The sequence below is a fragment of the Urocitellus parryii genome, chromosome 15 (assembly GCF_045843805.1).
Source record: "Urocitellus parryii isolate mUroPar1 chromosome 15, mUroPar1.hap1, whole genome shotgun sequence".
NCBI lineage: Eukaryota > Metazoa > Chordata > Mammalia > Rodentia > Sciuridae > Urocitellus > Urocitellus parryii.
This window is the reverse complement of record NC_135545.1, coordinates 57,066,198-57,093,574: the sequence shown is the minus strand read 5'-3', so window position 1 is coordinate 57,093,574 and position 27,377 is coordinate 57,066,198. Positions and strand designations below refer to the sequence as shown.

General features: G+C 58.2%; 2 protein-coding genes across 4 annotated transcripts in view; one reads left to right on the top strand and one right to left on the bottom strand.

The window, feature by feature from the left end:
* The window catches only part of Klhdc4 (kelch domain containing 4), a 41,047-nt gene extending 31,291 nt beyond the window's left edge, over nt 1-9,756 (top strand). For all 3 annotated transcript variants that reach the window (XM_026401918.2, XM_026401919.2, XM_026401917.2), the window contains 5 exons: nt 5,199-5,274; nt 6,852-7,060; nt 8,269-8,668; nt 9,399-9,521; nt 9,656-9,756. In XM_026401918.2, coding sequence (XP_026257703.2) covers nt 5,199-5,274; nt 6,852-7,060; nt 8,269-8,668; nt 9,399-9,521; nt 9,656-9,669 — 822 coding nt within the window. In that variant the 3' untranslated portion in view covers nt 9,670-9,756. The remainder of the gene's footprint in view (nt 1-5,198; nt 5,275-6,851; nt 7,061-8,268; nt 8,669-9,398; nt 9,522-9,655) is intronic.
* Nucleotides 9,757-17,708: 7,952 nt separating this feature from the next.
* Jph3 (junctophilin 3) overlaps nt 17,709-27,377 on the bottom strand; it is a 43,419-nt gene continuing 33,750 nt past the window's right edge. Inside the window, exons 3-5 of the mRNA XM_026401916.2 lie at nt 26,833-26,957; nt 22,001-22,881; nt 17,709-17,789 (exon numbers count right to left, since the gene is read on the bottom strand). Coding sequence (XP_026257701.1) covers nt 17,709-17,789; nt 22,001-22,881; nt 26,833-26,957 — 1,087 coding nt within the window. The remainder of the gene's footprint in view (nt 17,790-22,000; nt 22,882-26,832; nt 26,958-27,377) is intronic.

Below are 27,377 nucleotides of genomic sequence, written 5' to 3'. Positions count from 1 at the left end.
CTTGATCTTCCTGGGGATCCCCGCTGACAGACTTTTATTCTTATATCTGCCAGCGGCACCAGCAGCACATTCCTAGGCATGTGCACTGGAGTCCTGGTCTGTGGCGTGTGCTCCTGGGGCTGTGGGCTGCCCTCTGCCGGCAGCAGAGTTTCTCCTGCCCTGCTGCTTGTCTGCATGGGGCCAAACAGGTTGTGAATCACATGGCGGTTTTAAGTCCTTTGCTTTTGGAGATTCTGAAATGCACAGTGAACTTGCAGACTGCACAGCAACTACGTGCATGCCCACACAGGACCTGGGCTGTCTGTTCTACTGAGCTGGTTTGGCCAGGGGTCTGTTCACACTCTGTACCTACCTATCAGTCATCTTCTACATCATTCACAGGAAAGTGCAAACTCTGATGAGTGCACACCATCATGTAGAGATCGTTGGTGCTTTGTGACTGCAAGGCCACCTGCGTGTGTGATAGATGTGTGTGTGGTATGGCCCACCCTCATCCTGCCAGGCTCTCCTGTACCTCTTGCCTCCCCCAGAGGCATGTGCTGAGCTGCTTCTCATCGCTAGATGTGCCTGTTGTGCAGTGTTCAGGTCATTGCCTCCACGCCTCTGTTTCTATTGTGTTGATGAACTCCTGTGCTGTTCTCAGTCGACTGTGTGTGACATTGCATGAGCACTTTGATGCAATCTTTGTTTTTGTTTTTGTTTTTTTTGTACCAGGGATTGAATCCAGGCGCGTATAAATACTGAGCCACATCATATTCCCTAGCCCTTTTTAAAAATATTTTGTGACAGGGTCTTGCTAAGTTGCTCAGTGCTGAGGCTGGCCTGAACTGGCGATCCTCTTGCTTCAGCCTCCCAAGCTGCTGGATTATAAGTGTGCGCCACCACGCCTGGCAATGTTTTAGTTCCTCTTTTAAGAAGTACCAGGGAGGGAACCTTCTGGGTCCCTGAGTGGAGCTGGGCTTGCAGGTTATACCCAAACCGCCTGACGGTTCTGTTGCTCTGCCTTCCTGGCACCACTTGCCTGTGGGTCCTGCAGTGTCCTCTGCACTCATGGCTCTCTGTTTTGGCCGCATTCCTCTGACCCTGCTGCTGTGTGCCTCTCGTGAGCTTGTTGGTGTCCCTATGTCTTCCCTGCAACCGGCTCCCCACCAGGGCTTCCTCTGCCCATGAAGCTTCACTGTGGTTTAAGAGGCAGGCCCTGTTCTGCCAAGGAGCAGAAGCTCTGCCTCGATGAAGTCTAGTTTGTTGTGCTTTAAGGTCTTTGCTCTCCGTACCTCAGAAGACCTGTCTACCTTCAGTGAGGGAGAGCCTCTCGGGTTTGGGAACTTGGTAGTTCAGCTGTTGTGTTTTGTTCTGCCATCGACTTGCCCCATCTATGGAGTGTGAAGGTGCTGAGTCCGCATGTGTCCTGTGGGGGTCAGCTCTTCCAGCACCAACTGTCCAGAGGGCTTTCCCTTGGGGTGCCTGGGGACCCCTGCCGTGGGCTCACCCCCTTCTCCTCCTCCATTGTTTGGTCAGCCCTGTGGGGCCACCCATGCCTCCTGACTGTTCCTGCCTAGCACATCTTAGGGTGGGCAGCTGAGGTGTCTAGCCCTTGTCCTTTCAAACTCGTTTTGGCTGTTCTAGGTTCTTTGCGTGTCCACATGAATTTTAGCATCAGCTTGTCAGTTTCTACTTAAAAAGCAAGAAGGCACCCTCCCGCCCGCCTGTTAGGAATGGTGACGAGGGTCGCTCTAGTCTGGAGGCTAACATCCGGGATGCTGACATCTCGGAGTCTGCAGCTGTTGCATGTGGATGGTCTCCACACTTATTTTGGTTTTCTTTAATTCCAGCAGCGTTTGTGGTTCTCAGTCATACATGTCTTTTGTTACTTTATCGATGCTGTTGTGATGGGGGATCTTGAAATCAGACTTCCCAATTGTTCTCTGTTAGTGACTGAAAACATCTTATCCTCTGTGTGCTTGTTCCGTGATGTGAGAACTCACCAGACTCGCTATTTTCAGTAGTTCCAGATGCACTGAGATCATGTGAACAGTCACATAATGTGCAGGGGACAGCTGTCCTGCTCTTCCTGACTGCTAACTCGTTCTCTTGTGTCTGAAGCAGGGCCTCCGGTGGCATTAGATGAGGTGTGTGTGGTGGCCCTCCTAGCACTGTCCTCATCTGGCAGGGACAGCTCCAGAGGTCTTCACAGATGTCCTTCAGGGTCCAGCTTCTGGCCTCCTGTCTGCTGGGACCCTTCATCGTGGAGGGTGTCTGGTTCTGTTAAGTGCACTTCCTGTGTTTTAATGGTCATGTACCTGTTCTTCTTCGCTCATTTGTCCACGGGCCACCTTGATTGACTTCCTGTTGTTAAACTAGCCTCGTATTTCTGTCATAGCCCAGTCAGGCATGTCTGTCCTTCCCATGTGCCTGAATTTGCTACTATCTTGTGAAGGATCTTTGTGTCTGTGTTCATGAGGGTGCGTCTCTGTCTGTCTTTGTGGTGCTTTTGACAGGTGTTGGAGTCCTCTTCTTGCTGTGCAGTGAGTTAGTCAGTTGGGGTCCAGCTAATGCCTTCCTAACACGACGGGGTCTGTCTTGACGAGAGATAAAACTTCTAAGATGATAAAGACCCAGCAGGCAGACACGTGTGCAAGCAGCAGCCATCCCACAGTGTGCCTTTGGGGTCGAGGGTCCAGAGGTGGTCTTCCTGTTAGAGACTGGGAGGGCTTCCTCAGGCTCAGCAGCCTTTGAGCCAGCCTGGAAGAGAAGATGCCAGGGAACCCTGGACAGGGAGAGTAGCGGTGGTACCCGGAAACAGCTTTGGTGCTTCGTGATCTGCCTCCATGGACACGTGGACAGCCAAGGACAGGCCTGCTAAAGGCAGTGCCCTTCTTCTTGTCTAATATGGACCTCAGGTGTGTCTGCCTGGGGTTTGGGAGAAAAGGTCTCCCTCGAGAGAGCAGCAGGATACCAAAATGTCACTGGTATTGGAGCTTCTGGATGGGCGGGGGCATAAGCAGGCATTGGGGTTGTGTGACCCTAGAGGATGCATGTGACCTCAGCCAAGAAAAGTCCTGACCTCCTGAGGCCTGTGACCCCAGCTCTGGGTGACGGGGCTCTGCCACTCTCCCAAGAGATGCTGGCTCCCATGCTGCAGGGGACACAGGCGATCCCAATCACCTCCTGGCACACCCAGCTGCGCGGCCCTGACCTGTGTGCCCTGTTCCTAGCAGCAGAGCAGGGAGTGCTTGCTGGGAAAGAGGTGGGAAGAGCATCTCTGCCTTCTGGCTCCATTGCTCATGTGGTTACAGGGCTATGGTAGAGATGGTCTCAGGTGCACTAAGGACACCGTCCTGTGGGAAGGAAAGAGGACAAGGCCTTGTCTAGTGTGGACAGCGGGGCAGTGGGGTTCCTCAGCTGCAAGGGTTGGGACTGAGTTGCCAGGCAGGAGGTGTGGGTGCATGCTGGCTCCAGGAGTCACCCTAATGTGGTGTCCCCCGAGAGCCTGTTGGCTGGATGGGAGGACAGGTCTTTGCTCAAGCAGTATTTAAAATGGAACTGGGAGACGTAGTTCTTGGATGTTCTTTCAGTCCTGCTGACTAGACGTGGAGCTGTGCTTTCCAGGTTTGGGAGGAAGAAGCTGTTTTGGCAGCAGCCTTTTCAAACAGTGCACCTGTGTGGCAGTTGTCCACATGGCAGGCCACTGCTTATCATCACCCTCATCATGTGCTCCTCAGTCCCAGTCCTGTAGAGTGACCGCTCACTCACCAGCTGGGTGTCTCCCCTTGGCCCCGCTCACCCGCCTCTCATTGCTAAGGGGCCTCAGCCGCCGGCACATGTGTGGCACTCTGAGACAGAGGCGTGGGGACTGGCCTGAACTGCCTAGCCTGGTGAAGGTGATTGAGCAGCCACCTTGGGCGCCCTGACAAGCAGGCCACAGTTGCAAGGGTAGCTGGGCCCTTGGAAGGAATGGCCTCCTGTGGTTCTGCATCCATAGACATCTGTGCAGGCGGCCCGGGTTGAGGTCACACTCGTGTCCCAGGAAACTCTGCTGTCCTTGTGCCTGGTTTTTAAAAATTACCACGGATTTTGAAAGTCCAGGGGTCAGGATAAGGTTCTGATGAATGGCAGTGGTGTGCAGGCCGGGGTCTGGAAGGCAGCTGCATCTCTGCCTTCAGAAAGAGCTGGGTGTTTGTGGAGTAGCTGCCCATGATGGTTGGGGTGGTTGGATGGTGGGCAGGTCGTCAGCAGTGCCACACAGCAGCCTCTGGTCCAGGCACTGGTGACCGCTGTACTTCCCAGCTCCGCCTGTAGGTCCCGTGCTCGGCTCTTCTCCCATCGGTCCCTGAACCCTAGTGCTTTCTCAGTCTTGGACCTTGTCCCTTTTCTGCTGTGGCCCGCTGGTTCTGATGTGCCTGTTGGGACTGGCTGAAGTGGCCTGTGGAAAGCAGGTTCCTCCAGGGAGCATGTCCCTTTGCCCTCCTCACATTGCTTTGCACCTCACATTTGGTGGTGGCTGCCTCTGTGGAGCCCAGGAAGCCCGCGTCACTCTGGTCCCCGGGAACGGTGTTCTGCCTGCTGTGTTGTGGCTCTTCTCCTCCTAGCAACACCCATGGTGTGATGCTCTTGATGGCTCTCCAGGGACCTGGTCCAAGGGCCCTGGGGTGGCCAGCTGAGTGAGCTGAGGCTGCAGACAAAGGTGGACAGTGGGCAGTGGAACCCTGTTAGGGAAGTGTCGTGTGTAGCTACTCCTTTCCCCGACCGGCTGATCTGAACTCTGCTGTCTTGGCCAGACTAGATGATGACAGAGATGGTGGAACTGTGTAAACTAGTATTATGGCCTCTCCCTCAGGTGCCACTGCGTCCCCTGATGCTGAGTGCACAGGGTAGGTGGCCTGTGAAACTCACTCAGGTTCCTGTTCCCTGGCTTTAGCGCCATTTCTTCCCCAGCTGCTGTGAAGGGCTGGTCTTCAAGAAAAGCAGGCCCTGCCAGAGGCTCTGTGTTTCCTGGATGGCGGTCTAGTACTTCACATGTTCCTGCGGAGCTTGGTTACTTGCTAGTACCGTGAGACTACCCTCGTGGAACTAGCCACACAACTGACAGCTGCTGTGGCCAGCGTGATGGGACTGTGTGAGGTGTGCCCAGCTTGAGGGCTGTGGTGGCTGCACTCGATGCCGTAGGTGGCCTCACTCAATTCCTTTTCCTTTTACAGAGAGTCAAGAAAGATGTGGACAGAGGCACCCAGCACTCGAACATGTTCCTGCTGAAGCCCGAGGATGGGGGAGAAGGTACTGCTCTGCTTGCAGGAGCTGGCTTGGCTTCACTGTGGTTTGAGAGGCAGGCCCTGTTGGGCTACGGGCAGAGGCAAAGGCCACCTCCCTCTTGTGGATGTAGGGGTGGCAGTGAGCTCCTCGCACACAGCTCAGAGCTGGGCTGGGCCACCCTGCCCCAGGAATGCTGTGGTGCCTGGTCTGACTGGGTGGGAGAGCACCTGTCAAGGGCCCAGTGCCGTTTAGTCACCCATGTCCCTTCCACGCCTGACAAGTGAGGTGCTTTGAGATAACTATGGATGGACCTTCCGGGCAGTTTTGTGTGCATACATTCTTGGGATCCCGAAGGTGCAGAGCCAGGTGTTAGGAGGTGTGGGGTGAGAGGCCAGGGCGAAGGTGCTGTTGCTTTGCAATCGTTTCTTGGCATTTTAAGGAACTTTTGTTCTTGTTCAAGATCAAGTGAATGACAACAGGAGGTGGAGTTCTGGAATGCTCCTGAAGTATTCTCCTCCTGAGAGGCGGGGAATCCCGTATCTTCCAGAAGAGATGGAGTGACCACCTTCCAGGCCGTAGCCCTGCGTTTTGGGAGAGAGCTAGGTGGGGTCTGAGGCCTGGGTTCTGGTGCCAGGGCTGCCTCCATGTGACAGTGTCCTCTGACCTCCTTGGAGGAAAAAAATGAGGGGATTGCCACGCACAGTAGCTTTACTTGTTCCTGCCCTAGAATTCTTCAGTCTCAGGACTGTCCTGCACCACCTACTTCTCAGGTGGCCACAGTGTCCTGCACTTGCAGGTGAGGGTGTTTGCTCCTCCTGTGAGCTCCTTATATACCAGGGCACTTGGACCTGAAGGCTGGACTCTGCTCACTGCTCAACCCCAGCGAGAGAGACTAGAAAGTCCTGCCTGCCTGTGCGTGTGCACTGGTGGTGTAGCTCCGTACCTTCTGGTTGCGATGAGTTGGTCGTGGTCCACGAGTAGTGGGCCCAGAATCCCACTTGTGGGGTGTGTCCACAGCCATGTCCAACACTACCCAGTGGAATGTCTGCTGTTACTTTTTAGTTCGTTAGGGGAAAGTGTCTACCCTTTTTTCTGGAAGTGGTGGACTTTGCCTCACACTTTACACAGACCAGGTTTTGAGAGCTCACACCCATGAGGCACCTGCCAAGGCAATGCAAGGCAGACGTCGCCAGCAGGAAGAGGCACCAACCTGCGGTCTAGTGTGCGCCAGGCAGAGGTTCAGTGTTGTCTGGCCCCTTGTGGGACTGTGTCCCCCCAGCCGCCCACAGGGACCTGCTGGATGTGGACTTTCTGGAGACCCTCCTAGGACCCTGGCAGCCCTCCTGAGGTCCGCTTCTGTGCCCCTACGCTTCCCGCACTGGCCACTAGGTGGCAATGTGAGGCGGGCACGTGAAGAGTCACACAGCTGGGCCTGAGGAAGGACAGAGCCCCAGGGTGGAACCGCGTCCTGTTCTGCTTCTGCAAAGGGAGCCTCACAGTGAGGCACGGCCATTTGCCTGCATCGACCATCACTGGGCGCCAGGGCTCCCCAGCCTCCTGTGACTCTTGCCTTTCTTATCTTCTTTGTTCTCTATTGACAGGCAAATGGACATGGACCCGGATCAGCCCTTCAGGGGTCAAGCCCACTCCAAGGTCTGGCTTTTCGGTGGCCATGACCCCGAATCATCAGGTGCTACTCTTTGGGGGCGTCTGTGACAAGGAAGAGGAAGAGAGCCTGGAAGGCATGTTCTTCAACGACCTGTACTTCTACGATGCTGCCAGGAACCGCTGGTTCCTGGGACAGGTGAAGGTGTGAGCTCTGGCATGGAGCGCCCAGGCAGGCAGGCAGGCAGGCAGGCTACAGCTGTGGTGGCCAGAGCCCACCCTCACACCTCAGTGCCTCTTCCAACCCACAGAGCATCTGTGTACCCTCCCAATGGGAGTGTCCTGCTTCCACACGCATCCCAGCTGACCAGGCTTGGGGCTCTGGCCTGGTGCCCACTGGCACAACCTTGCTGTCCTTTAGAGCCAGAAGTTGCCCAGGCCACCGTCTGATGATGGCACTTTGTGGTCCTCTGCAACAGCCTGTGTGTCTGCTGTGCTGCCCAGGCTTGTCCCTGGTTTCCCATCACCCTCTCTGCTGTCCTTATCAGAGCAGCTGCTGCCCAGGGCTGCCCTAGACTGGCAGAACAGTGGTGGCAGTCCCAGAAGGGGACTTGCAGGCAGCCCCACGGTCTGCGTAAACACATCAGCATTTCACCCCACAGGCACACTGCAGTGCACCCGCCTGCCACAGAGGCACACTGCTGTCACAGGTCTGACGGAGTGAGTGGCACACGCTGTTCTGCACGTGGGGCCTCTGCTGGGTGGAGAGCTTCCTCCCCAGACCCCAGGGCTGGTTAGTCTTGTCCTCACTGTTTGGTCTCAGGCCCCCTGGTGCTCCTCGAGGTGAGACTCTCAGCAGTGTCCCTATGGTGAGCTGAGTACCTGGAGTGTGGCTTTGCCCTGGGTTGGCCTGTGGAGAGTGGTGCTGGAACTTCTGAACACAACATGGCAGCAGACATCATCTCAGGAGGATGCGTTCTCTGAGAAAATGACCACCATCCCTTAGCAAAAGGGTCCAGGCAGGCTGCAGTGAGGTCTAAGAGGCCAGCGGCAGGGCAGATGGTCGTCCTGCGGAAGGGGGCCCAAAGGAAAGCTGCATGGGAGTGTTGGGACTGCAGGTTCTGCTTCCCACATGGCACCTGTTGGTCAGCAGGTTTTGCTGACCTACTCATCACTCCCTGGTGGGCTTTCCCAAGGCTACCTTCAGGGCTCTAGGAGCCAGGGCACTGCTGGGGTTCTGCCTGGCGGCCTTCTGTGGAGATACCACTCTTGCCTGCCCACTGTCTCTGCTGCCTGAGAATACAGGATGTCTGTGGGACTTTGTCCCTACAAGTCCTTTGTGGTGTGTTGGGGGGAAGGGCCGCCTCTGCTCTGCTGCTCAGGTCAGGCACTCTGCTCTCATTCCCTTGTCAGGGCCCCAAGTCGGAGAAGAGGAAGCGAAGGCGGGCCAGAGCAGAGGACCACGAAGGTGCCAGGGAATTGGAGCGTGGGGCAGCCAGTGCCCCTGAGCCCCTGGAGGTGGTCAAAGAGGTGGTGGCCGAGGATGGGACCGTGGTCACCATTAAACAAGTGCTCACAGCCCCAGGCTCAGCAGGCTGCCCGCCCCCAGAGGAGGAGGATGGGGCTGTGGAGGTTGGCCCCAGGGTGGAGCCCTGTCCACGCTCCAGTGCCATGCTGGCTGTTAAGCATGGGCTGCTGTATGTCTACGGGGGTATGTTTGAAGCTGGTGACCGCCAAGTGACTCTAAATGACCTGTATTGCCTCGACCTCCATAAGATGGAAGAGTGGAAAGTCTTGGTGGAGATGGATGCAGGTAAGCCAGAGTGGGGGGGGGGGGTCCTTTACCTGGAGTGCACACGCCAGCTGTTGGGCCGGCTGTCTCCAGTGCGCCTGCCCCTGTCACCATATCTGCCCTGAGCCAGGAGCCTCATGGGGACTTGGGCTCTCGCCTCTGGCCAGGGTACCCTGAGAGCCTGCCTGGGTGTGGGCCGCAGAGGGCACTGGACACCAGCCCTGGACAAAACTTCTGTGGGTGCACCTAGTGGTTCTGCTGGAACTCAGCCAAACAGACCCTTCTGTGTCCCGGAGCTCCCAAGCGTTCAGTCTGTGGCCCTGTCTCTGTTACCCAAACTGCCCTGGCCCCTTGAGTCCTCAGGTCCCCGTTTTCCCTCAGACTGCCATGGGACCCGAGTCATTTTTATGAAGACTCGAGACAGAATGCGGGACTCTGTGTCTGGGGAGCACCAGATCACAAAGTTCAGGCCCTCCTGCTGTCTCCTGAGGACCAGCTGTCACTCAGCAGGCCACGTCCATGGAGGGAATGCTGTCTGCTCGTCCTGTGTGTCCCCTGATCTCTCTGCTCTTGAAGTCCAGGGAGATGCTGTCTCTTCTCTGCTGGCCCTGGGTGTCCAGGACAGGGGAGTTGGGTTTCACGTCACAGTTGTGGATAAGAAAATGGAGTCCTGTGAGTTGGCCAGCTCCTGCGTGCAGTTTTTCCTGACACCCCAGGCTTCAGTGAGTCTCTGTTCTTTTTGTTTTTGAAGAAACTCAGGAATGGCTGGAAGATACGGACTCAGAGGAGGATAGCAGCTCGGCTGAGGGTGCTGAAGGAGGAGATGAGGACCAGGACGAGGACAGCGGGGAGGAGACCGGCGAAGAGGAGGAAGGTGAGGTTCTCCCTGGATCGGCCTTGGTTCTGTGCTCTTGAGGAAGCCTCAGGTAAACCAGCGCCCGTTGAGGGCGGTACTGCTGCAGCCTCTGCAGCCGCACGTGACGGCTGTCTTCTGCATTGCTTGCCCAGGCTCCCACAGCTGAGTGTTTCCCACCCCTTCTCCTGGATGGAGCAGTGGCATGGAACATCCACCTGGGACTGAGCAGTACTGGCTGGAACTCACCTGGGACAACCTGGGGTGTGACACTCTGGAGAAGAAAGTGCTGGAGGTTAACTGAGGGTAGCTGAGGCCCTTTAGCATCACCAGGCGTCATTTAAAATAAATTGAGTGTGAACTAGGCCTACAGTCCTGTTCTTCAGCCTGGAGCGTCCCCGCAGTCTGGCCAGGCCTCTGCCTTCCTGTGGGTTCCACCAGGTGGGTGGAGTGGCTGCCTGCGTTCGGGGTGAGGCCACACAGAAAGAACCCCGGCCAGCCTGTTTCTGTTCCAATAAACCCGGACTAGGTGTTCTTTGAGGGGGTTTTCCTTCTGCACAAGGGGACACCAATGTTCTATGACCCCATGTCGTCACACTGGAGTCTTCAGTACCTGGCAGTGGATGAAGCAGCCATGGTGCTCATGTGGTCGTAGTGCCTTCAGCATGGAGGGCCTGCTGCCAGGCCAGTCCTTCCTGCTGCGCAGCCTCCTCGTGGGTCTTGGGAGGGAGCTCCAGATGCCGGCGGGCCCACCATCAGCCTTCTCAGGGAGCAGGCGGCGGACCCCCCCCCCCCCCCCCCCGTCCCCCTGTGCCTTTCCTCCCTGGGCGCAGGCTATTTTCAGAGTGACAACAAGGAAGGGAAGCCAAGAGCAAGGACTCCACACCTCTGCAGCCTGCCTGCCCAGCACCACTGCCCTGGAGCAGGTGGGGCCTCCTGGCCCGGAAGCCTGTGGGCCAGCATGGTGGCCAGTGCCTGCTCCGGGGCTGGAGACCAGGCTTCCTGTGTCTGGTTGAGTTGTGAGTTGGGTTCTGACTTCACGCTGGTGCAGTTTTTCCCTTTCATCCAAATGTCTTCACAGTGCCGTGCTGGCCTGGTAGTTTCTGTAGTGCGGCATCACCCTGTCGCCCGTTTGTCACCCTAGAGTTAACCAAGAGGTAGGCTCAAGCACAGAGTTCTGATGGGAAAGGGTGGGGCCCGCTTGGCTGGAAACAGCCCCCTTTTCCATCGTCTTCTCATGCTGAGTGTGCACCACGGAGGTCAGGGTGGTCTTGGGGCAGGGCACCTCCACCCGTGAGGGGGAGCTCCAGCCAGCACGTCCACAGCAGGGTCACTGCAGCGGGTCTGTGGGGCTCCTTGTTCTCTTCTGAGGGCAGCTGAGCTGGCCACATAGGTCACGCTGTTAAGATGAGCTTGAGGGGTTGGTTGGGCTGAGTTGAATAAAACGGAAGGGAACCACCAGCTAAGCTTGGAAATCTGATCATTGAAAGTTTGGTTTGGTTTTGGCTTTTTAGATGTGACAGTAGTGTTTATTCAGTTTGACATGTTATTTCTCTCTGAATCAGTACAAGCAAGAACTTTGGGTAGTTGATCCTTAGAAATACTTCAAGGGAGCCAAGTGTGGTGGCCACATCTATAATCCCAACCACTTGGGAGACCAAGGCAGGAGGTTTGCAAGTTTGAGGCCAGCCTCAATAATAGAAGGCCCTGTTTCAAAATAAAAGGGATGAGGGTGCAGCTCATTGGTGGAGTGCCCAGTTCAATCCTAGTACTGCAAACATTGATGAGAAAACCTTTAAGGGACCAAAGGCTGGAAGCCCCCCCTGAGGTTAATAGATAGCTCCTGTCAGTTTCAGGTGACTAAATGAGAGCCACATAGAAAGCCTTCTCAAGTCTCCTGTCATGGAGTGTTGGAACCAGGTGATGGCTTGATGAGAGGAATTTGCCTGAGGAGGGGATGTCTGTTCTCTCCCACGGAAGGAGAGGTCAGGCGCCGGCCCCCACTGCAGTCTGCACCTGTCTGTGCCGCAGGACCTTTCCAGTCACCGCTGCTTTCCCAGGCAGTGGGAGTTGGAGGCAGAGTTGTGGGGCTGAGCGAGATGGCGCCCTAGCGCGGCTCCCCGGTGCCGTAGGCACTTCTGCCTCAGCAGGCCTCCTCGTCCAGCTGCACCTGGTCACTGAGGTCTGACTATGGCATCCTCAAGGACACAGCAGTCACTGGGGAAAGTGGAAGCACCAGCAGTACAACAGGTGGCATGGTTGGTGCAGGGACCAGGGTGGTGGCCTCCCAAGTCCAGCTGAGCCCATTGGTCCTCTTGTCTTCGCCCTGAGGGCCCCTCTAAGCCCCCAAGGCTGCAGACCCCCCAGGGGCTGGCAGAGCCACAGGGGCAGGAAGCGGAAAGACCAGGGTTGTCGTGGAAGAGCTCCTGAGCTGGGAGCGCCAGGCCTCTAACTGAAGAGACATGCACATGGAGGTTTGGTAATGTTAAAATAGGGTTTCAAGATACTGCCTGCCCTGGTTGGCTTTGTCCTCTGCTTACAGAGGTGGCCCATGCTGTGGCCATGTCACCTGTTGGTGCTTCAGAGACCAGGGCATCCTGCATCTTGTCAGCCCAGGGAGAGGTGAGCCGGGCTCGCTGCCTCGAGAAGGACCCAGGAAATGTTAGGGTGGGCCAGTTGGTGTTCACAGCCCCAGCCCCTCCCCAGGCTTTTCCTCTCATCAAGGGCTCCTCCAAGCCACAAGGAGCGCGGCTGTTGGGTAACAGAAGCACAGTTTTTGAACGGGCATTGGTGTTTGTCCAGCCTTTGGCAATAGAAGGACCTTCAGTAAAGACACCAGTTTATAAAGAGGTGAAACAAGTTTTCCACAGTTTCAAATGACATTTATTTCTAAAAGGAGCAAACTTTTCCTTTAATTTTGATAGTGCTCCTTGATTTCAGTGGTAAAATACATAGCAGTGGTATGATTTAAACAGTACATTCATTAGAGAAGGTTTGTTTCCATTTTGTAATTAACCAGGCCGTTTCCAGCTAAAAAACAAGAGGCCACTCTAACTAGCAGCTCCATGGAGAACCCAGTGCCCAGCAGACGTTACCTTTGGCTATGTGTAGGGGGGTGCAGTAAGCAAGGGGTTTACCTGCACCAAGGAAAGAACTGAATAAAGGAAAATGCAGATTAAGACGGTTCTAGGTCAGAGTTCACAAAAAGGCATCTACACTGCGGCCAGCAGTTTCACGTCTGCAGCAAGGGTCAGTGGCCGTGCAAGGCTCACCACACCATGTGGGTCAGGGGCAGCTCAGTAGAAAGGTGGGATAGCCTTTCAGGGAGCTTCTGTCTGCAGGCTGGGTGGACAACACCTGGCCCCGATGGCTGCCCACAGCCTGTGGCATGCAGGCTGCATCTGCTGGGGTGTGGCATGCTCCAGAGGGTGGGTCTTACACAGGGACCTGCATGCAAATAACTGGGGACTCCTGGGCACTTGGCCTCAGATGGACTGACAGAGGGTGCCCTGCACAACACCCCACCCTACTGTGCCTTCACACCTGTCTCCTCCCTCCAGCCTAAGTTCACATTTGAGGAGCCACCCTGGGCAGTGGAGATCAGCCCTCCTTGCTGACCAGCAGCCGCTAAATGGACTCAGCTGTGGAAGGGTCGTTTGTGAATGAGGGGTGGCTGGACAGTATGAAGTGGATGGCATTCTAGAGAGGGAGACAACCCATTGGTGTGAGTGACATTGGCGGGTGAGGTTGAGCACAGACAGGGCTCTGTGGAAAGCCTCGCCTGTTACATCCCACCACACGGAGGGCTGCGGGGCGTGCCTCCGGCCTCCGTGTGATCTGACCTTCGTCCCAGGTGCGGCAAGGTCACCAGAGCAGGCAGAACGTGGTGTGCTCATGGTGCTCCTGCAGGGAAGATGAGCAGCATCCAGCGGAGACCCTGCCTTAGCCACCGTGGGTCTAGGAGGCATTCCTGGTTTGGGCTGCAACTGTCACCCAGCAGTGGTGGCAGCTGGAGGTGCATGTCCCCATGTGGCGGTGGGTGCAGACCTGAGGGAGCCCACTGGAGTCCGCAGCCAAGGTGGGATGTTGGTTCCTGAGCCAGGGCAGGGCAAGGGCGTGCGGGCCGGGCATGGCCAGAGTGAGGTAGTGGTGACGGTACCGCCTGCCCTGCCCTCCCAGAACCCAGCACCCAGGCTCCACACGCAGCTTACCGCCCCAGTGAGCTGCTTACTCTCTGCATCTTAGGACTCCTCTGGGCTTTCACAGAGCAGCACAGCAAGCCTTTTGTACCTGGCCGGGCTGAGGTTCCCGTGTTCCAGCCTTCCTCCAAGAATCGCGCCCAGGGTCCTCCAGGGGCCGGACCCGTCCTGCCACACACTGCTCCCTCCTACCTGCATCTCTTCAGGTGCCATTGTCCTCCAACTCCCCAGGAAGGGCCAGCACAGGGGCTTGGGGCTGCAGGCTGTTTTCCTGCCTTTCAGACATCTCTGTCCCCGAGTTGTACCTCAGGCACGCTGCTACACTGGGAAAATGCAGATCAGCTTTTTTCTCCGAAACAAAGGCAACTTTACTGTTTCTTGGTTCTTTTAAGGCTGAGTTGGCGACACGTCTTGGCACTTGGGGACAGATTGTTTTCTCAGTCTGCACGACCTGCCTGGCAGGCCTGGGCAAGGGGACAGAGCTGGGTGCACACCTGAGTTCCTGGGCAGCAGAGCTCAGACTCACTCCCTCCTCTGCCTGGAGTCCAGGAGGCGGTCCTCGTCCTGCGCAAGGTGGAGGGGGACCTCCTGAGAACAGTCTGTTCACTCTGCTCTGTGAGGCACAGATGCGTCAGCTGTGCCTTCCGGTCGGCAGGGAAGCCAGGAGCCACATAGCACGACAAGCTGTGGAGATGTAGGAGGGTCTCGTAGGCACCTTTATGCTGATTTTCTGAGACCAAAGGCAAGAAGGGTGGAAGACGAGACCTGTGAAGAGTTAAAGAAACTGAGCTTTATCTAGAAGAGAGAGGTGCCCCTGGCGCTGTTGTCGTGAAGTGTTTTATTGCACAGGTGAAGTGACATGAGTAACCATCCCGTGATGTTTTGGAGCAGATCAGAGGTCCTGGCCTGTGGTGCTGTTAGCCCTGGAGGGCAGCCCTGGCCGCTGCAGCCCGCAGGTCCACGTGGGTACAGGCCTGCCAGAGAAGTAATACTGGTGCTGACCCAAAAGTGTTGGACAGCCCCAAACCCAAACTAAACAAGCACCCAAAGCCGAAATGTTTCTTGTGTCTCCCAGATGCTCTTCTCGGCACCCAGGTACTCAGGCTTGGCACCTGCAGGCTTGGGACCACGTCCTTCCGTCTTCATGTGGGGTGCCCTGTAGTCTTTCTAAACTGGAGCCATTTTGTGTGTGAAGAGGAGCAGGGAGGTTGGGGCCAGGGTGTGTGGCCACCCTGTCCAAGTGCCACAGCCTGAGGGAGGTGTGGTGGGGGGAGCCAGCGCAGCCTGGCCTGAGACTTCACTGAGGAATCCTGGGCTTAGTGCATCCAGGGAGGAGTGTCTGCTCACACCTCGTGCAGCAGGGTTTCAAAAAAGAGCAGTTTATTGGCTGGGCGATGGACTGGGCTGTGCAGAAGGAGCATCAGGCTGTGTCCCTGTGGGCCCTACCCCCGAAGAGTCTGGGCAGCGAGCACTGCCCTGGGGCACCATGCAGAACTTCCCGTGCCACTGTCTTCCCCTTCAGTTACATCGGGCTCTGTGCTGCAGGCTTCATCTTTATCTTTGGGGAACCTGTGTGCTAGCAGTTATAAAACCTAGAATCCAAAAGAATGGATGAGCGTTTCTCTGGAATGACCCATGCGTGTTACATGACTGACAGAAGTCCAGTGTGCAGGGAGTCCTCAAAGTCTCCATGAAGGACACTGCTCAGCTGTGGGAACACAGCGTCATTCTCACTCCTGGCAGCCCAGTAGCAGGGTCTCAGGAAAGACACGAGGTTCCTCTCTGCATCTGGTTTCCCCTCCTGGAGCAGGCAAGAGGCTGACAGGAAGAAAATGGTTCTTAGGATGTGGCTCTGTGCACTGGGAGCCAGAGTGGGACCTGGTGCTTGGCCCTGCCTGCTGCCGTGCTCAACTGGCCCCACAATGGCCCACCAGGACCCTGTGGGGGAAGTGGGGGTTCTGGACAAGTGCAGCCACCGGTGTATGCACCAGCTGGAAACCAGCTGTCTAGACGCCAGACCCAGTGGATCTTGGCCTTGCTCAGATCCTTGGACTGCACCAGGAACAGGGGAGATGGCTTCCCCTCTGCAGTTGCTGCAGACTGCAGACAAAGCTCTGGGCAGGGTCTGGTCTTGTCGGTGGTGTCACTGGCCAAGCATCTGTGAGCATGGGTGTGGAGGCACATGTGCCCCTGCCCAGCCTCAGGTTTGTGCTCTGCTTCTCACATACCTGTGGCATGGCCTGCAAGGAACCACCTACGTTTGTAGGTCCCCTTTGTGTCATGCAGTTACTGGAATGTACAAAAGAAGTCTCATTGTTTTTACAAAGAGTTGCAAACAATTACAAAACACATCCCAACATGGATGATTCTTAGAGCTGCAAAGAGCAGGAATCTTTATTTGGTTCACTTCAGGTCTGCAGCAACCACTTGATATTAAAAAAGAGGAACGGAAAGATGTACAAAAGATGTAATATCCCTTTAGAAAGGAACATTGTCAGAAATGGATCATCTGCTGAGCATCCCTCCCTCTCCTGTGCCCCCCAAACCAAACTGTGAGAAGGAACGGGGAGTGAATGGATAACGGAAAACAATAGAAACTGAATGTGACTGCAACATGCTCTAATCTTTAGTTTATTTCTGGTTAAAAATATAGCAATCCAGTGCAGTGTAGTAAAGAAGCTCTGCTCGAAAGGCAGCAGAGACGGCTAACGTAAGCAAAGCAAGGCAGGGTCCATGAGACGGACGAGCGCCGGCCTCCCAGGCATGCGCGCAGGCTCCTGCCTACGGACACGCCTGGGCTGCCCTCGGCCACCAGGCGGTCTGGCATCCCTCATTTGTTTGGATAATGGAACGACCCTGATAGAGAAGGCAGAAACGTAAGGAACCTGTTTTTGTTTGACCGAAACGAGTTCAACATTGCACATTGGGGAGGTGTCAGGTATGCAACAACATCTAGGAAAGTCAAGCCACTGGGTTTCAATGACATTCCTGTCCCGGGGCCAGAACTGCGCTGGAGTAGCACTGAGGCATCTGGAAGGAATATGCATATCTGTTGGGGAAGTGGAGGCAGGCACAGTACAGAGATGTGAGAACCGTGGAGGTAACAGCAAGAGGTGACAGCTTCTGGGGCGTCACTGCCAGGGACGGAAGCCTGAATATACATCCTGCATACTAAGTGCAAAAGTGCCACATGCTCAGAGCCCAGGCATGATGTCAGACTGTCCATGGCACAGTGGGCCCCAGCCCTCACGCCTGGGGCACAGCCCCGCAGCACTTGGCTGTGCCAGCCAGACCTGGGTCACCCCGGACGCCTGCAGCACAGCCTCCCTGTGTGTGCTGAGCGGACGGCCGGCGGTGACGGTGAGTGGGGTGGGGCAGGGAGGACTCTGTTAAGACTCGGTGTGGGGAGAGGTGGCCTCACAAGGAGGCCATGGGGCAGTGCCAAGAGGAGGGAGGCCGTGGTCTGGTGTGTGGGAGAAGAGAAGCGTGGTTCTCCTTCCCCTTGAGGATGCAGCACAGATTTGAAGTAGAAAAAGGCCTGGGCTGCTCCCAGCAGGACAGGACACCCTACTCCCCATGCTTGGCGCCCGTGCTCACGGCCAGCTGTTCAGACAGAGGAAAGCAAAGTCACTCGGCCTTCCGTGTTAGCCTGGCTAGCTGGGTACCCTGTGAGCGCTTCCTCGACCGCCACCTCTGTCCACACCCAGCGGGAAGGGCAAGGACCACGACTTCTCTGCCGCTGGTGTGCCGGATCCCTTCTCTTTCCACGTCAAGCGGGAGGGTCGGCGTGCTGGCCTCCTTCTGCCATGCCACACAGCATAGTGTTACACAAGCAAAGAATTTGGCTAAAATCCAAAAAACATTACCCAGAAAAAAAGGCAAACTGTGAGTAATACCCAACCGTGGTGTTCTTCTGTGAAAAGACTGGAAGTCCTGGGGCTGTCCGAGCGGGGCGTTCCCTTTCCAGTTCCCCTTTGCATACCGTTGCTTCTGCGAGCGGGACAGTCTCTCAGATGAAGAAGTTGATGAACAGGATGGCGACTCCAATGTTGAGCAGGATCACCATGGCCACCAGGATGGGAGCTGAGCCCTGGAAGAGAGCACAGGTGGGTCACCATGTGTGCCGGCGTGGAGGGCCAGGACAATGAGAGCCCTTTTCAAAAGCCCGGGCTCCCCAAACACCCTGTGTCACAGTGGTTAGTCAACAGATGCCTCCAGCTGCTAGGACATCGAAGCATGGTTTCACAGCACCCGCCCGTTCGCGGTGGCCAGCCAGCACCAGCTGTGCTCCCACGCCGAGTGGCCCTCAAGTTCAGAGCCCTTCAGCAGTCCTCCGTGAAGTCACCTTCCCATTAATTCACTCACACTTCACAAGCCACTGCCCCTGAGCAACGGCAGCAGCTGACTTCAAAGCCACCGGACTCTTCTAGGAGCCCAGCTTCCAGGCTCCATTCAGGGTGCTTGTCTCAGATGCAGCCCAGCCCCTCCCCATGCCCTGCGTCAGTGCCTGCCTGGCCCTGGCCCTTAAATTGCAGGCTGCCCCTGTTGGGCAGGGACAGGTGGAGGCAAGGCCTCTGAGGTAGACCTCAGAAGAGGATGCTGGTAGCTCTGTCCTGTGAGGCGGCTGCTCAAGACCAAGTGTCACCGCAGTGCTGAAGGCACAGTGACCTGCTGCACTGGGGAGGGGCACAGCAGCCCAGCCCCGGGTGTGCCCATAGTGGTGGCCTGATCCCAGAAGACCTCTGCCCCCCGCCACACACACACACACACACACACACACACACACACACACACACACAGAGGCTACACCCAAGTGAAGAAGTGGCTGGGAGCCTCCCCATCTCCTGGAGTGGAGATGACCTGCGCTAGGCTCCCAAGCTGCTTCCCTGCCCCTCTCTCTCCTCCCCTGTGTCCAAACGTCAGAGCCATGATGAGGTTGGCTTTCCCAGACTGAGCAGGCCCTGGTGGCATCAGGCTTGCAATACAGGCAAGGATGGGGCTGGAATGCCTCTCCCCAGAAAGGAAGCGCCTGCTCCTCCCCTCTCAGATGAGGCTGGAGGAGTCTGGCAGTTCCCCCAAGGGTTCCCTCCTAGGTGAGGACCCAAGAGAAATGAAAATGAGACGCATCCATGCAGAAGCCTCACGGCTGCTCGTGGCAACAGCACACTGGCCAGGAAGTGGCAGCACACCATGCGTCCCGGACGTGAGCAGCCATGGCAGATGTGGCTCCCCGTGCAGAGGGTATCCACAGGAAGGAGTGCAGCTGGCGTGTGCCCCAACAGTGGGTCGGGTCTTGATGCTAGGTGAGGTGAGCCCAGCAAAAAGCTGCTCACCATATGATCCTATCAGTGTGAAACATCCAGCAGAGGCAAGTCCCAGAGTGGGGACAGAGGGACGGCCCAGTGGGTCTGCAGTGTCTTTACAGAGGATGGCAGTAGTCTGGAGTCGGACAGTTGTGATGGGTACACAGCCTAAATACACCAAAACCACCAAACTGCCTGCCCTGGACAGGTGAGCCGTCTGGTGCGTGAATTCTCAACATAGCTGTCAGCTAAAACGATGGGTACCCCCTCATGGAGGAGGTGGGTCCTTCAGAGTCCTCTAGATGCAGCCTCACAGGGCCACCTGAACCCTGGGGTGTCCTAGAGGCACAGCTGCAGCCCCTCCCCATGCACATGTGGGCTCCCCACACCCAGCTGCAGAGAAGCAGCCTGATCTTGCCCTCGCCTTCCTCCTCTCTGGCTGCCAGCCAGCCTGTAGCTCTTTCTGTCCCCAAGTCAGGCAGTTCTCCCAGCTGCATGGCCAGCTGAGTGACATGGTTGTCCTTGTGGTCAAGGAAGGTCCATCCCTGCCCCGCTCCCGGTGCTCACCTTTCCAATGCCTGGTGGCCAGGCCCTCGCCCTCCCTCTCCTGGCTCACAGGGCTGGGTGTGCACTGTTATCCTGTCGAAAGGCTGCCTAATGCTCCTGGCTGTCACCCTGTGGTGACACAGCTCTTGCAGGGCCTGGGACGCTCTGTGAGGCAGGGTGCTGATGGACAGCATGCCACCATGCCGCTCCTCACGAAGGGTCTTTGAGAGCTGGACAGTCGGCAGCCATCTCACCCACGATGGCAAAAGATGCCCTCAGAACCTAGCCTCAGGTCTCCGGCCCACTTAGCTCTGGAGCTGGGCCTGCGTGGCCCCCAGATCCACCGGCCCACTGGGCTCCATCTGCATTGTAGGCAGGGGCACCCTGGTCTGGCCGCCTACCCTGCCCTGCAGCTCACAGCCTGGCATTGAGTTTGCTCGTTGGACTCCGGGCAGCAGAGATTTGCTGGGGGCGGGGGTGTTGGGAATCAACCAGGTTGCTGAACCTTAGCTGTCCCCTGCCATGAGGGAGTTCAGAGCTGGCCCCTGTGCCACAGCCTTTCTTCTACAGGGAATCAGGCCCAGAAACACTCAAGGGTCTAGTGGAGGCTGTGGAGTTCACTTGCTGGCAGAGCTGGAGGGAAAGCCTGGACATTCCTGCCCACGATAACTTCACCCTGAATTGCCAGGACCTGGGGCCTTGCATGGCCAGGTTCCTTTCCACCCCTGCTGCCCTCACAGCAAGGAACCCTGGACAGCCCCAGAGAAGCCGGTAGATCAGATGCTTCCATCAGGGTGGGGACTGCCGTTCTGCCCACTTACCCTGACTGTGGTAAGGGGTAGAGTCCCTGGATGAGAGGAATGCTGCTGGACAGGACATCCCACCTCTGGCCCTGCTGCCAGCCCAGAGCAGCCTGAACTGTGGAGAGCTGTGCCCCAGGGAGGGGATGCAGCAGGCCCCAAGGACCTCAGCACCCACGTCACCCCAACAGCCACTCGCTTCCCCACCATGAATGTTGGTGGAGCAGGCCACCTCCCCTCAGACCCAGTGACAGCCCCCAGAATATGTCCCCAGGTTGTGGGAGCAAGTGAACAAGACCCTGCCTGCTTTGGGCAGGAAGCTGGGACCCCAGGGTGGGCCCTGGAGTCTCCATCTTGGCTCCTGGGGCTGAGGGGGAATACCCACCATGGCTGGGCTGCAGCCCCTGCCTCTGCCTGCAGCCACCCCACTCCAGAGCTGGCCGAGGCTGGCCCCACGTTGGCACGCCAACCAGAGGGGGCTTAGTGTCGAAAGCACCCAAAAGAGCCAGTGGGGCTCAGTGGGCTAAATATAGCGTCGATCCGCACCTCCCACCCCTGCCCATCACTCCTCCATCCCAAAATAGCCCCGCGCAGGCACCCTGGCTGCTGCGACAGGGAGGATGAGCGTGAGTGCCAGCAGGAGCCACGGGGGCTGCTGTGGGTGTCTCAGGAGGGAAGGCGCTTTAGGGACCTGCGGAAGTGGCCTCGCAGGCCGCAGTACCTTTGGGGGTACAAGAGACTATCGCTCAGGAGCCCTGCTGTAGCCACGGCAACACACCTGCAGGGGGCCCCCTCCTGAGCCCACACTGTGGGTCCCACCCCCGCCTGGGTGAGCCCATCTCCTGTCTGCCCTGTGGAGCAGCAGCCTTTAGAATTTTTTTTTACCATTGAAGAAAGAAACCAAGAGGTCTGGGCGTTGCCTGTGCCTACGGGCAGGCAAGCTGGGGTCCTGCCGCAGACCTCTGGCCTTCTCCATTTTACCTACCCTGCTTCCACATGGCCCTCAGCCAAGGAAGCAGGTCCTGGCTCCCCTCTGGGTATAACCTGTGCAAGACCCTGAGACCCCCAGCCCCGTCTGGCTCTGAGGCAGGGGCTATTTCCCCCAAATGCCCACCCTCCCAGGGAACTCAGGTGGGGAAGATCTGCCTGGATGAAGCATGAGTCTCATGTGAGGTCCTCAAATGGGAGCACGCCCCGGCCTCCCACAGGGGTGAGCAACCTGGGTGGTCTGCGCCTGACCCCAAAGGTCAGGATGGGCCCGAGAACCTATGGGGGACAACGGGCACTGCACTCTGGGACTGTGCTGGGAGAATGGGGAGAGCCGTGGCTGCAGGGTGAAGGAGGTCAGGAGCGAGGGGGACACCCAGGGGCTGTCCTTGGACTCTGGCTTCCTGGGAGCAGCACAGACATCGGCTTCCTCCCATGGCCCAGTGAGTGCCTGGCCCTGCGTCCAGCACAGAGGAAAGGTCTTCAGGGCCAGCCCACTGAGGCACTCTGTCCTGGTCCTCTGCCTTCCTCTCGCCACTGACCCAGAGCCATAGGAGACCCACCCCTGGAGAGGCGCTCGAGAGAGACCTTCAGGGGGCCACAGGTCAGAAGCTGGGGGACAACCCTGGATTCCCGCCCCTGGGGCCCGGGAGGCTGCCACTTACTGTGCTGGACTTGAGGTCATCCCCGTTCTCCTCATCGGACTCCAGTGCGACAGGCAAAGACTTCTGGGGTGGGGAGAAGGTCAAGTCCCAGCGCAGCAGCCGGGGCTCAGGCCGGTCCCCCAGCCGCAGGCTCTCCAGCTTCTGCACGGTAGGCTCCCCGCAGGAGGCCGGCCGCAGGTTCTCCTTGTTCTGGGACTTGGACCTCAGTCTCTGCAGCCCGAAGCCCCTGTCCTCGGAGCGCCGGTCGCCCCCCGCGCCCCGGCCGTGGCGTCTCCTCTGGGGGTGCGGCTCTGGTGTGCAGGAGTCCATCCTCAGCAGGGGCTTCATCTCCAGCTTGTAGTTGCTCAGCTGCTCCTCGTCGGGCTCCTGCAGCTTGGCACCCCCGGAGCCAGGGTTGCCCGCCCGGTGGTGGGAAGTCCACGAGAATGTTGGGGGGGATTCCGTCCGCCGCTCCCGGGGCTTGGGGTTCCCGGGCTGCTTGTGGCCCGCGCCCCGGGTGCGGAAGTCCTCGGTGCCTTGGCTGCTGCGCAGGGCGCTGCTGCGAACACCCCTGCAGCCCCCTGCCTTCTCCTCACCCCAGCTGTTCCGGGTGTAGTCCCCTCCCCGGCCCTCCAGGAGCATCTGGATGTCCCCGCCTCGCTCCTCGTCCACTGAGACCTGTCGTGAGAAGTGGGCCGCCCTGCTCCTGGAGGGGGCCGGCGGAGGTGTAGCTGCGGGGCTGGCAGGGAAGCTCTGCAGCGGGCTGTCATCCGGGGTCAGGTCTGAAGGGGTGGTGCCCTTGCGGTACAGCTCGGGGCTCTCCTGTTGCAGCGGTGTGCCGGTGGACAGCACCTCGATGTCATCGCAGGAGCCCTGGTGCTTCGGCCTCTGGTACTCCAGCCCTTGGTGAGGAGAAAGAGACACAGTGGGGGTCACCCTGAGCCTGCTCCTCCAAGGCCCCGGCTCAGGAAGGTCCCGGGGCAGGGTGCTCCCTGCTCAGGGGAGGCGGAGGGGCAGAGGGAGAGACTGGTCACAGTGGCTCCCAGGGCCCTTTGGTGGGGCACGCTACCCAGTGTGCACCCTAAGGATGCCTGGGCGGCCCCAGATCACAGCAATGGCAGTGGACAGCCCTCATCCTGGTCCCTCATCACACACTGGCTGGCCTCCTACAGGTCCTGAGGCTTGGTGAGGCCAGGCGTGTCATGGCGTGACTACCAACCCCACCTGCCTCAGGCCTGTGCCTTCCCCTGGGATCAGGACCAGCATGGGGCCAGCATGAGGCCAGGTCCGGCCCCTCCCTGCATTGCTCAGGCCTCCATAGTGAACAGACATCTGCCTCAGTCGAGTCCCAGCCTGAGCCTGGAGGCTCAGACACCAGGCACCCACACTTCTTTGGCCAGCAGACCTCCACAGGGCTGGCACCCCAGCCTCTGATCGCTGTCCTCAGCCCCGCACAGGCCAGGCCCCAGTGACAGTGGCACAGTCACTTCACATGTCAACACAAGACTGTGTCCCTGATCTCATCTCAGGTGCCCAGGCAGCAGTGAGCAGGGCAGGGTGGTGACCCTGGCATGTGGCCCTGGGCCAGGGACAGCCCCCTAAATTGGTGTCCCCATGAGTCATGGGGATGTGGGCCAGGCAGTCTCAGAGCCCCTTCCAGTGACTGGTCCTCTGTGGTCACAGGGCTGGGGCTACCATGGTATCCACACAGAGAGCCAGGCTGGGGATGGGTCCATGCAGAACCACACTAGACCCGTGTGTCCACCTCTCAGCCTGGGTTCCCACCTCGCCTGCTTCCATTCAGGGCCCCACGCTCAGAGCCCCCATAATCGTGCCTCACCACGCCACCCCCTTGGTTGGGGTTGGGCTTCTGAGGGCCACCATCCTTTGCCCAAACACCAGGGGTCTGGCAAGCTGGGACACTGAGCCTGCAAGTGGCCCTGTGGCCTCTCCTGTGAGGCCTGGAGGAAGGCTGGCACCCCAACTGCCAGTACTGCCGTGTGGGGAGGCGGTGCTCAGCTCAAGCTAACGGCACAGAGCTGTGGCTCCTGGAGACGTCATGAAAGGATCGAGGCCAAACCTGGAGCATGTGCAGCTCAAGGCCAGAGCCTTCATCTTGTGTCCTGCTCTTGGGCTCTGGAGCATGGCAGCATCACAGGAGTGCTGTGGGCACTGGACACTGCCCGGCAGAAAAGCAGGCTCCTGGTTTGGATGTCCCCACTTCCCCGGTGAAGGCTCAGGCCCTCCAGGTGCAGGCGGCTTATATGGGGTGGCCCTCTCCCCGGCTGAAACTCTGGGATTTGCTGTCCGCGCAGGTGCAGCTCAGGGTGGGCAGTCAGGCCCTGCTCTGCCTCCTGGCTTCCGGGACCTCGGGCCAGCTACTGCTCCCAGCCTTGGCTTCATCTGGTTGTGAGGAGTAGCTGCAAGATGCCCAGTGGCCTCAGTGGCCCCCAGTCCCTGGTCTGGGCTCATTTGCTCGTAGTACTCTCTACACAGAAGGCTCAGCACTAATCAGAGACGCAGGATCCAACTCCTGGCAGGAGGCACTGTGGAGGGAAGGCCCAGGAGGCACAGCCAAGAACCCCAGAGGCTCCTGGAAGCAGGACCCGGTGGACAGGTCCCTGGGCCAAGGCTGGGCAGTGTCCAGTGCCCACAGCGCTCCTGTGATGCTGCCCATGCTCCAGAGCCCAAGAGCAGGACACAGGATGAAGGCTCTGGCCTTGAGCTGCACATGCTCCAAGTCTGGCCTCGATCCTTTCATGCTGTCTGCGTGGAGCCAGGCTCAAGCTGCCTCAGCAGCCCGAGCTTCAGTTCTGTCCTGAGGAAGAGGGACGCTTCCAGGAGCCAGCTTCTGGACCGAAACAGCAGCCACGGCCTGGCCAGCCGGACCCAGGGTCCTAGGCCCAGCATCTGCCTCCCAGGGCTCCAGGGGGCCACACACCGGGCATACAACAGCAGACATTCTCTCTCAGGGGTCCGAGGGGTGGGGCTCTTTTTTTTTTTTTTTTTTTTAAAGAGAGAGTGTGAGAGAGAGAGAATTTTAACATTTATTTATTTTTTCTTAGTTCTCGGCGGACACTACATCTTTGTTGGTATGTGGTGCTGAGGATCGAACCCGGGTCGCACGCATGCCAGGCGAGCACGCTACCGCTTGAGCCACATCCCCAGCCCCGAGGGGTGGGGTTCTGAAGCCAAGCTGCGGTGGGGCTCTGCCAGGGCTCTAGGGGAATCTGCTCCTGGCCTCTCTGCGGCTTCTGGTGAGCACTCCTGGGCTGTGGCCACACCCTCCTGGCTTGGGTGTCTCTGGGCCGTATTTTAAGAAAACTCCAGGCTGGATTTAGAGCTTTACTGATCCAGGATGATCCCACCTCCCCATCTTGGCCTTAACTGCATCTAGGTAGCCCTTCCTCCCAACAAGCCACAGGTGGACGATGCTCCTGGGCCATTCAGCGCACCCAGGAGCCTCAGACACTGTGGCCCTCCCTTTCCCTCACAGATGGAGAAACCGAGGCTCTGAGAGGCCAAGAGCAGGCCCCAGCAGTGGAGTCAGCTCGCGACCTGTGCATGGGACCTGGGCAACCCATGGGTGGGGACTGTGCACTAAGTCCTCCAGGCTTCTTCGTGTGGCTGGTGTCACCAGGCGCCTAATGGTCTGAGCACAGGGCTGTTGGCCTGTGTCCACCCGGCTCACACACCTGGGCCCAGTGTGTCCAGAGAAGAGGCTGGGGTTGGAGGACGAGGGGTGGGCAACTCACAAGAATGCAGAGCTGTCAGGACGCCACTTCCTAGCCCAAGGTCACAGCTGAGGTCCCATCAAGGACAAAGCAGAGTCCACCAACTCAGCCACAGGCAGTGGGGACCAGGGGTGCTCTGTGTTCCTGACTGTACTTCTAGCTAGGAGCAGCTGGCTCAGCCAGGACCCTGGACCCACCAGGGAAGAATGCGGAAGGATGACGGCCACATTCCATGTCTGGGCCGGGAACACCTGGGGGAGGCGCCCTGGGGCCAGTACAGGCAGGACACCAGAGAAAACAGATAGTGAGGACCAATTTGTCTGCTGGCCCAGCACTGACCCCTGGCTCCATCCCTGCCCCAAGGCCAGGAGGCAGCTCAGGGCTGCAGGGTTGGATCCATCCCCAGATACCAGCAGTTTTCCACTCAGCGCTCCCGTGTGCTGGTCAGAGGTGCAGACAGGAGGGAGCCCTGTCCCCTGGGCTTCCCAGAGAGGCCAGGTTGGGAGCCAGTGGGCCATGACTCTGACCTCTGCCAGCACAGCCCCTCCACCACACTCCACAGCAGGCCTTCATGACCCTGGGGCCTGTTGTATGGAGTGCAGAAGAGAACACACGGTCCCCATGGGCCCCTGCCGGGAAGGCTGAGGTTCCTGAACCTGATGGGACATGGAAAGAGCTGCTGTCCAGTACTCAGAGCCTCACCTGCCAATGCAGCAGCCAGTGGCCACACAAGGCCATTTGCATCTAAAAGCAGACAAGTTAAGACTGAATGAAACTAGGGCCAGCTCCTTAGTCTCTCACCACGCAAGGCTAGTGGCTGCCACATTACAGCAGACAGATGGAAATATCCATTATCACAGAATGTTCTAGAAAGACGGCAGCAGACAGGGAGAGGCAGCACACCTGGAAACAGACACATGGACCCTGGGGCCACCTGAAATTTTGAGGAGGCCCTGCAGGGACATGCAGCTCCAGTAAAAGCAGTGGCCACCAGTAGGATGTCAGCTTCTGGGGCAGAACCCGTGTGAGGCCAGCTGGCTTGTGGCATGGGGACACATCTGATGCCCTGACCACCCGGCATGCACCCAGCCTTTGAAGCCTGGGGGGCAGCGGACTCACCGTTCTCCCGGTGCTGGAAGGAAGGAGAGAACTCTTTGGCAGTGATCCTGGCGATCCGGGCTTCCTCCTGCGCTTTCTGAGCCGCGGTGAGGGCGGCCTCAGCCTTGGCCCTCGAGTGGGAGGTCCTGGGGGAATACGGGAGGAATGAGAAGGGGGACGGGAAGCAGAGGTGGTGGGGTTGAGGCCTCGTGCCCACGATCCTGCACACCCAGTAAGACCAAGAGCGGAGGCTGGGGCACTGCGGCTGCCTTCGGCCCTCCGGACCTTTCTCATTCATTCAACAAACACCACTGGTACCCATCCCCCAGCCCCGGCGTGTCAGATGTGCTGCAGAACGTGTGTGTTCTCGTTATCGACCAGCGTCCTGCAGGTGTGCACAGGGAGCCCAGGCCAGGGTGGTGCCACACCCCAGGGGCGCCATGACAGGGGACACCAGTGAGTCCTGCGGCAGGAGTGCCCCATGCCCTCCTGTCAGCACCCCCCATCAACTCTGGCCCAGGACGACCCTAGGTGTGGGTGGGCGGGCTCCCCGCTGACAGAAGGAG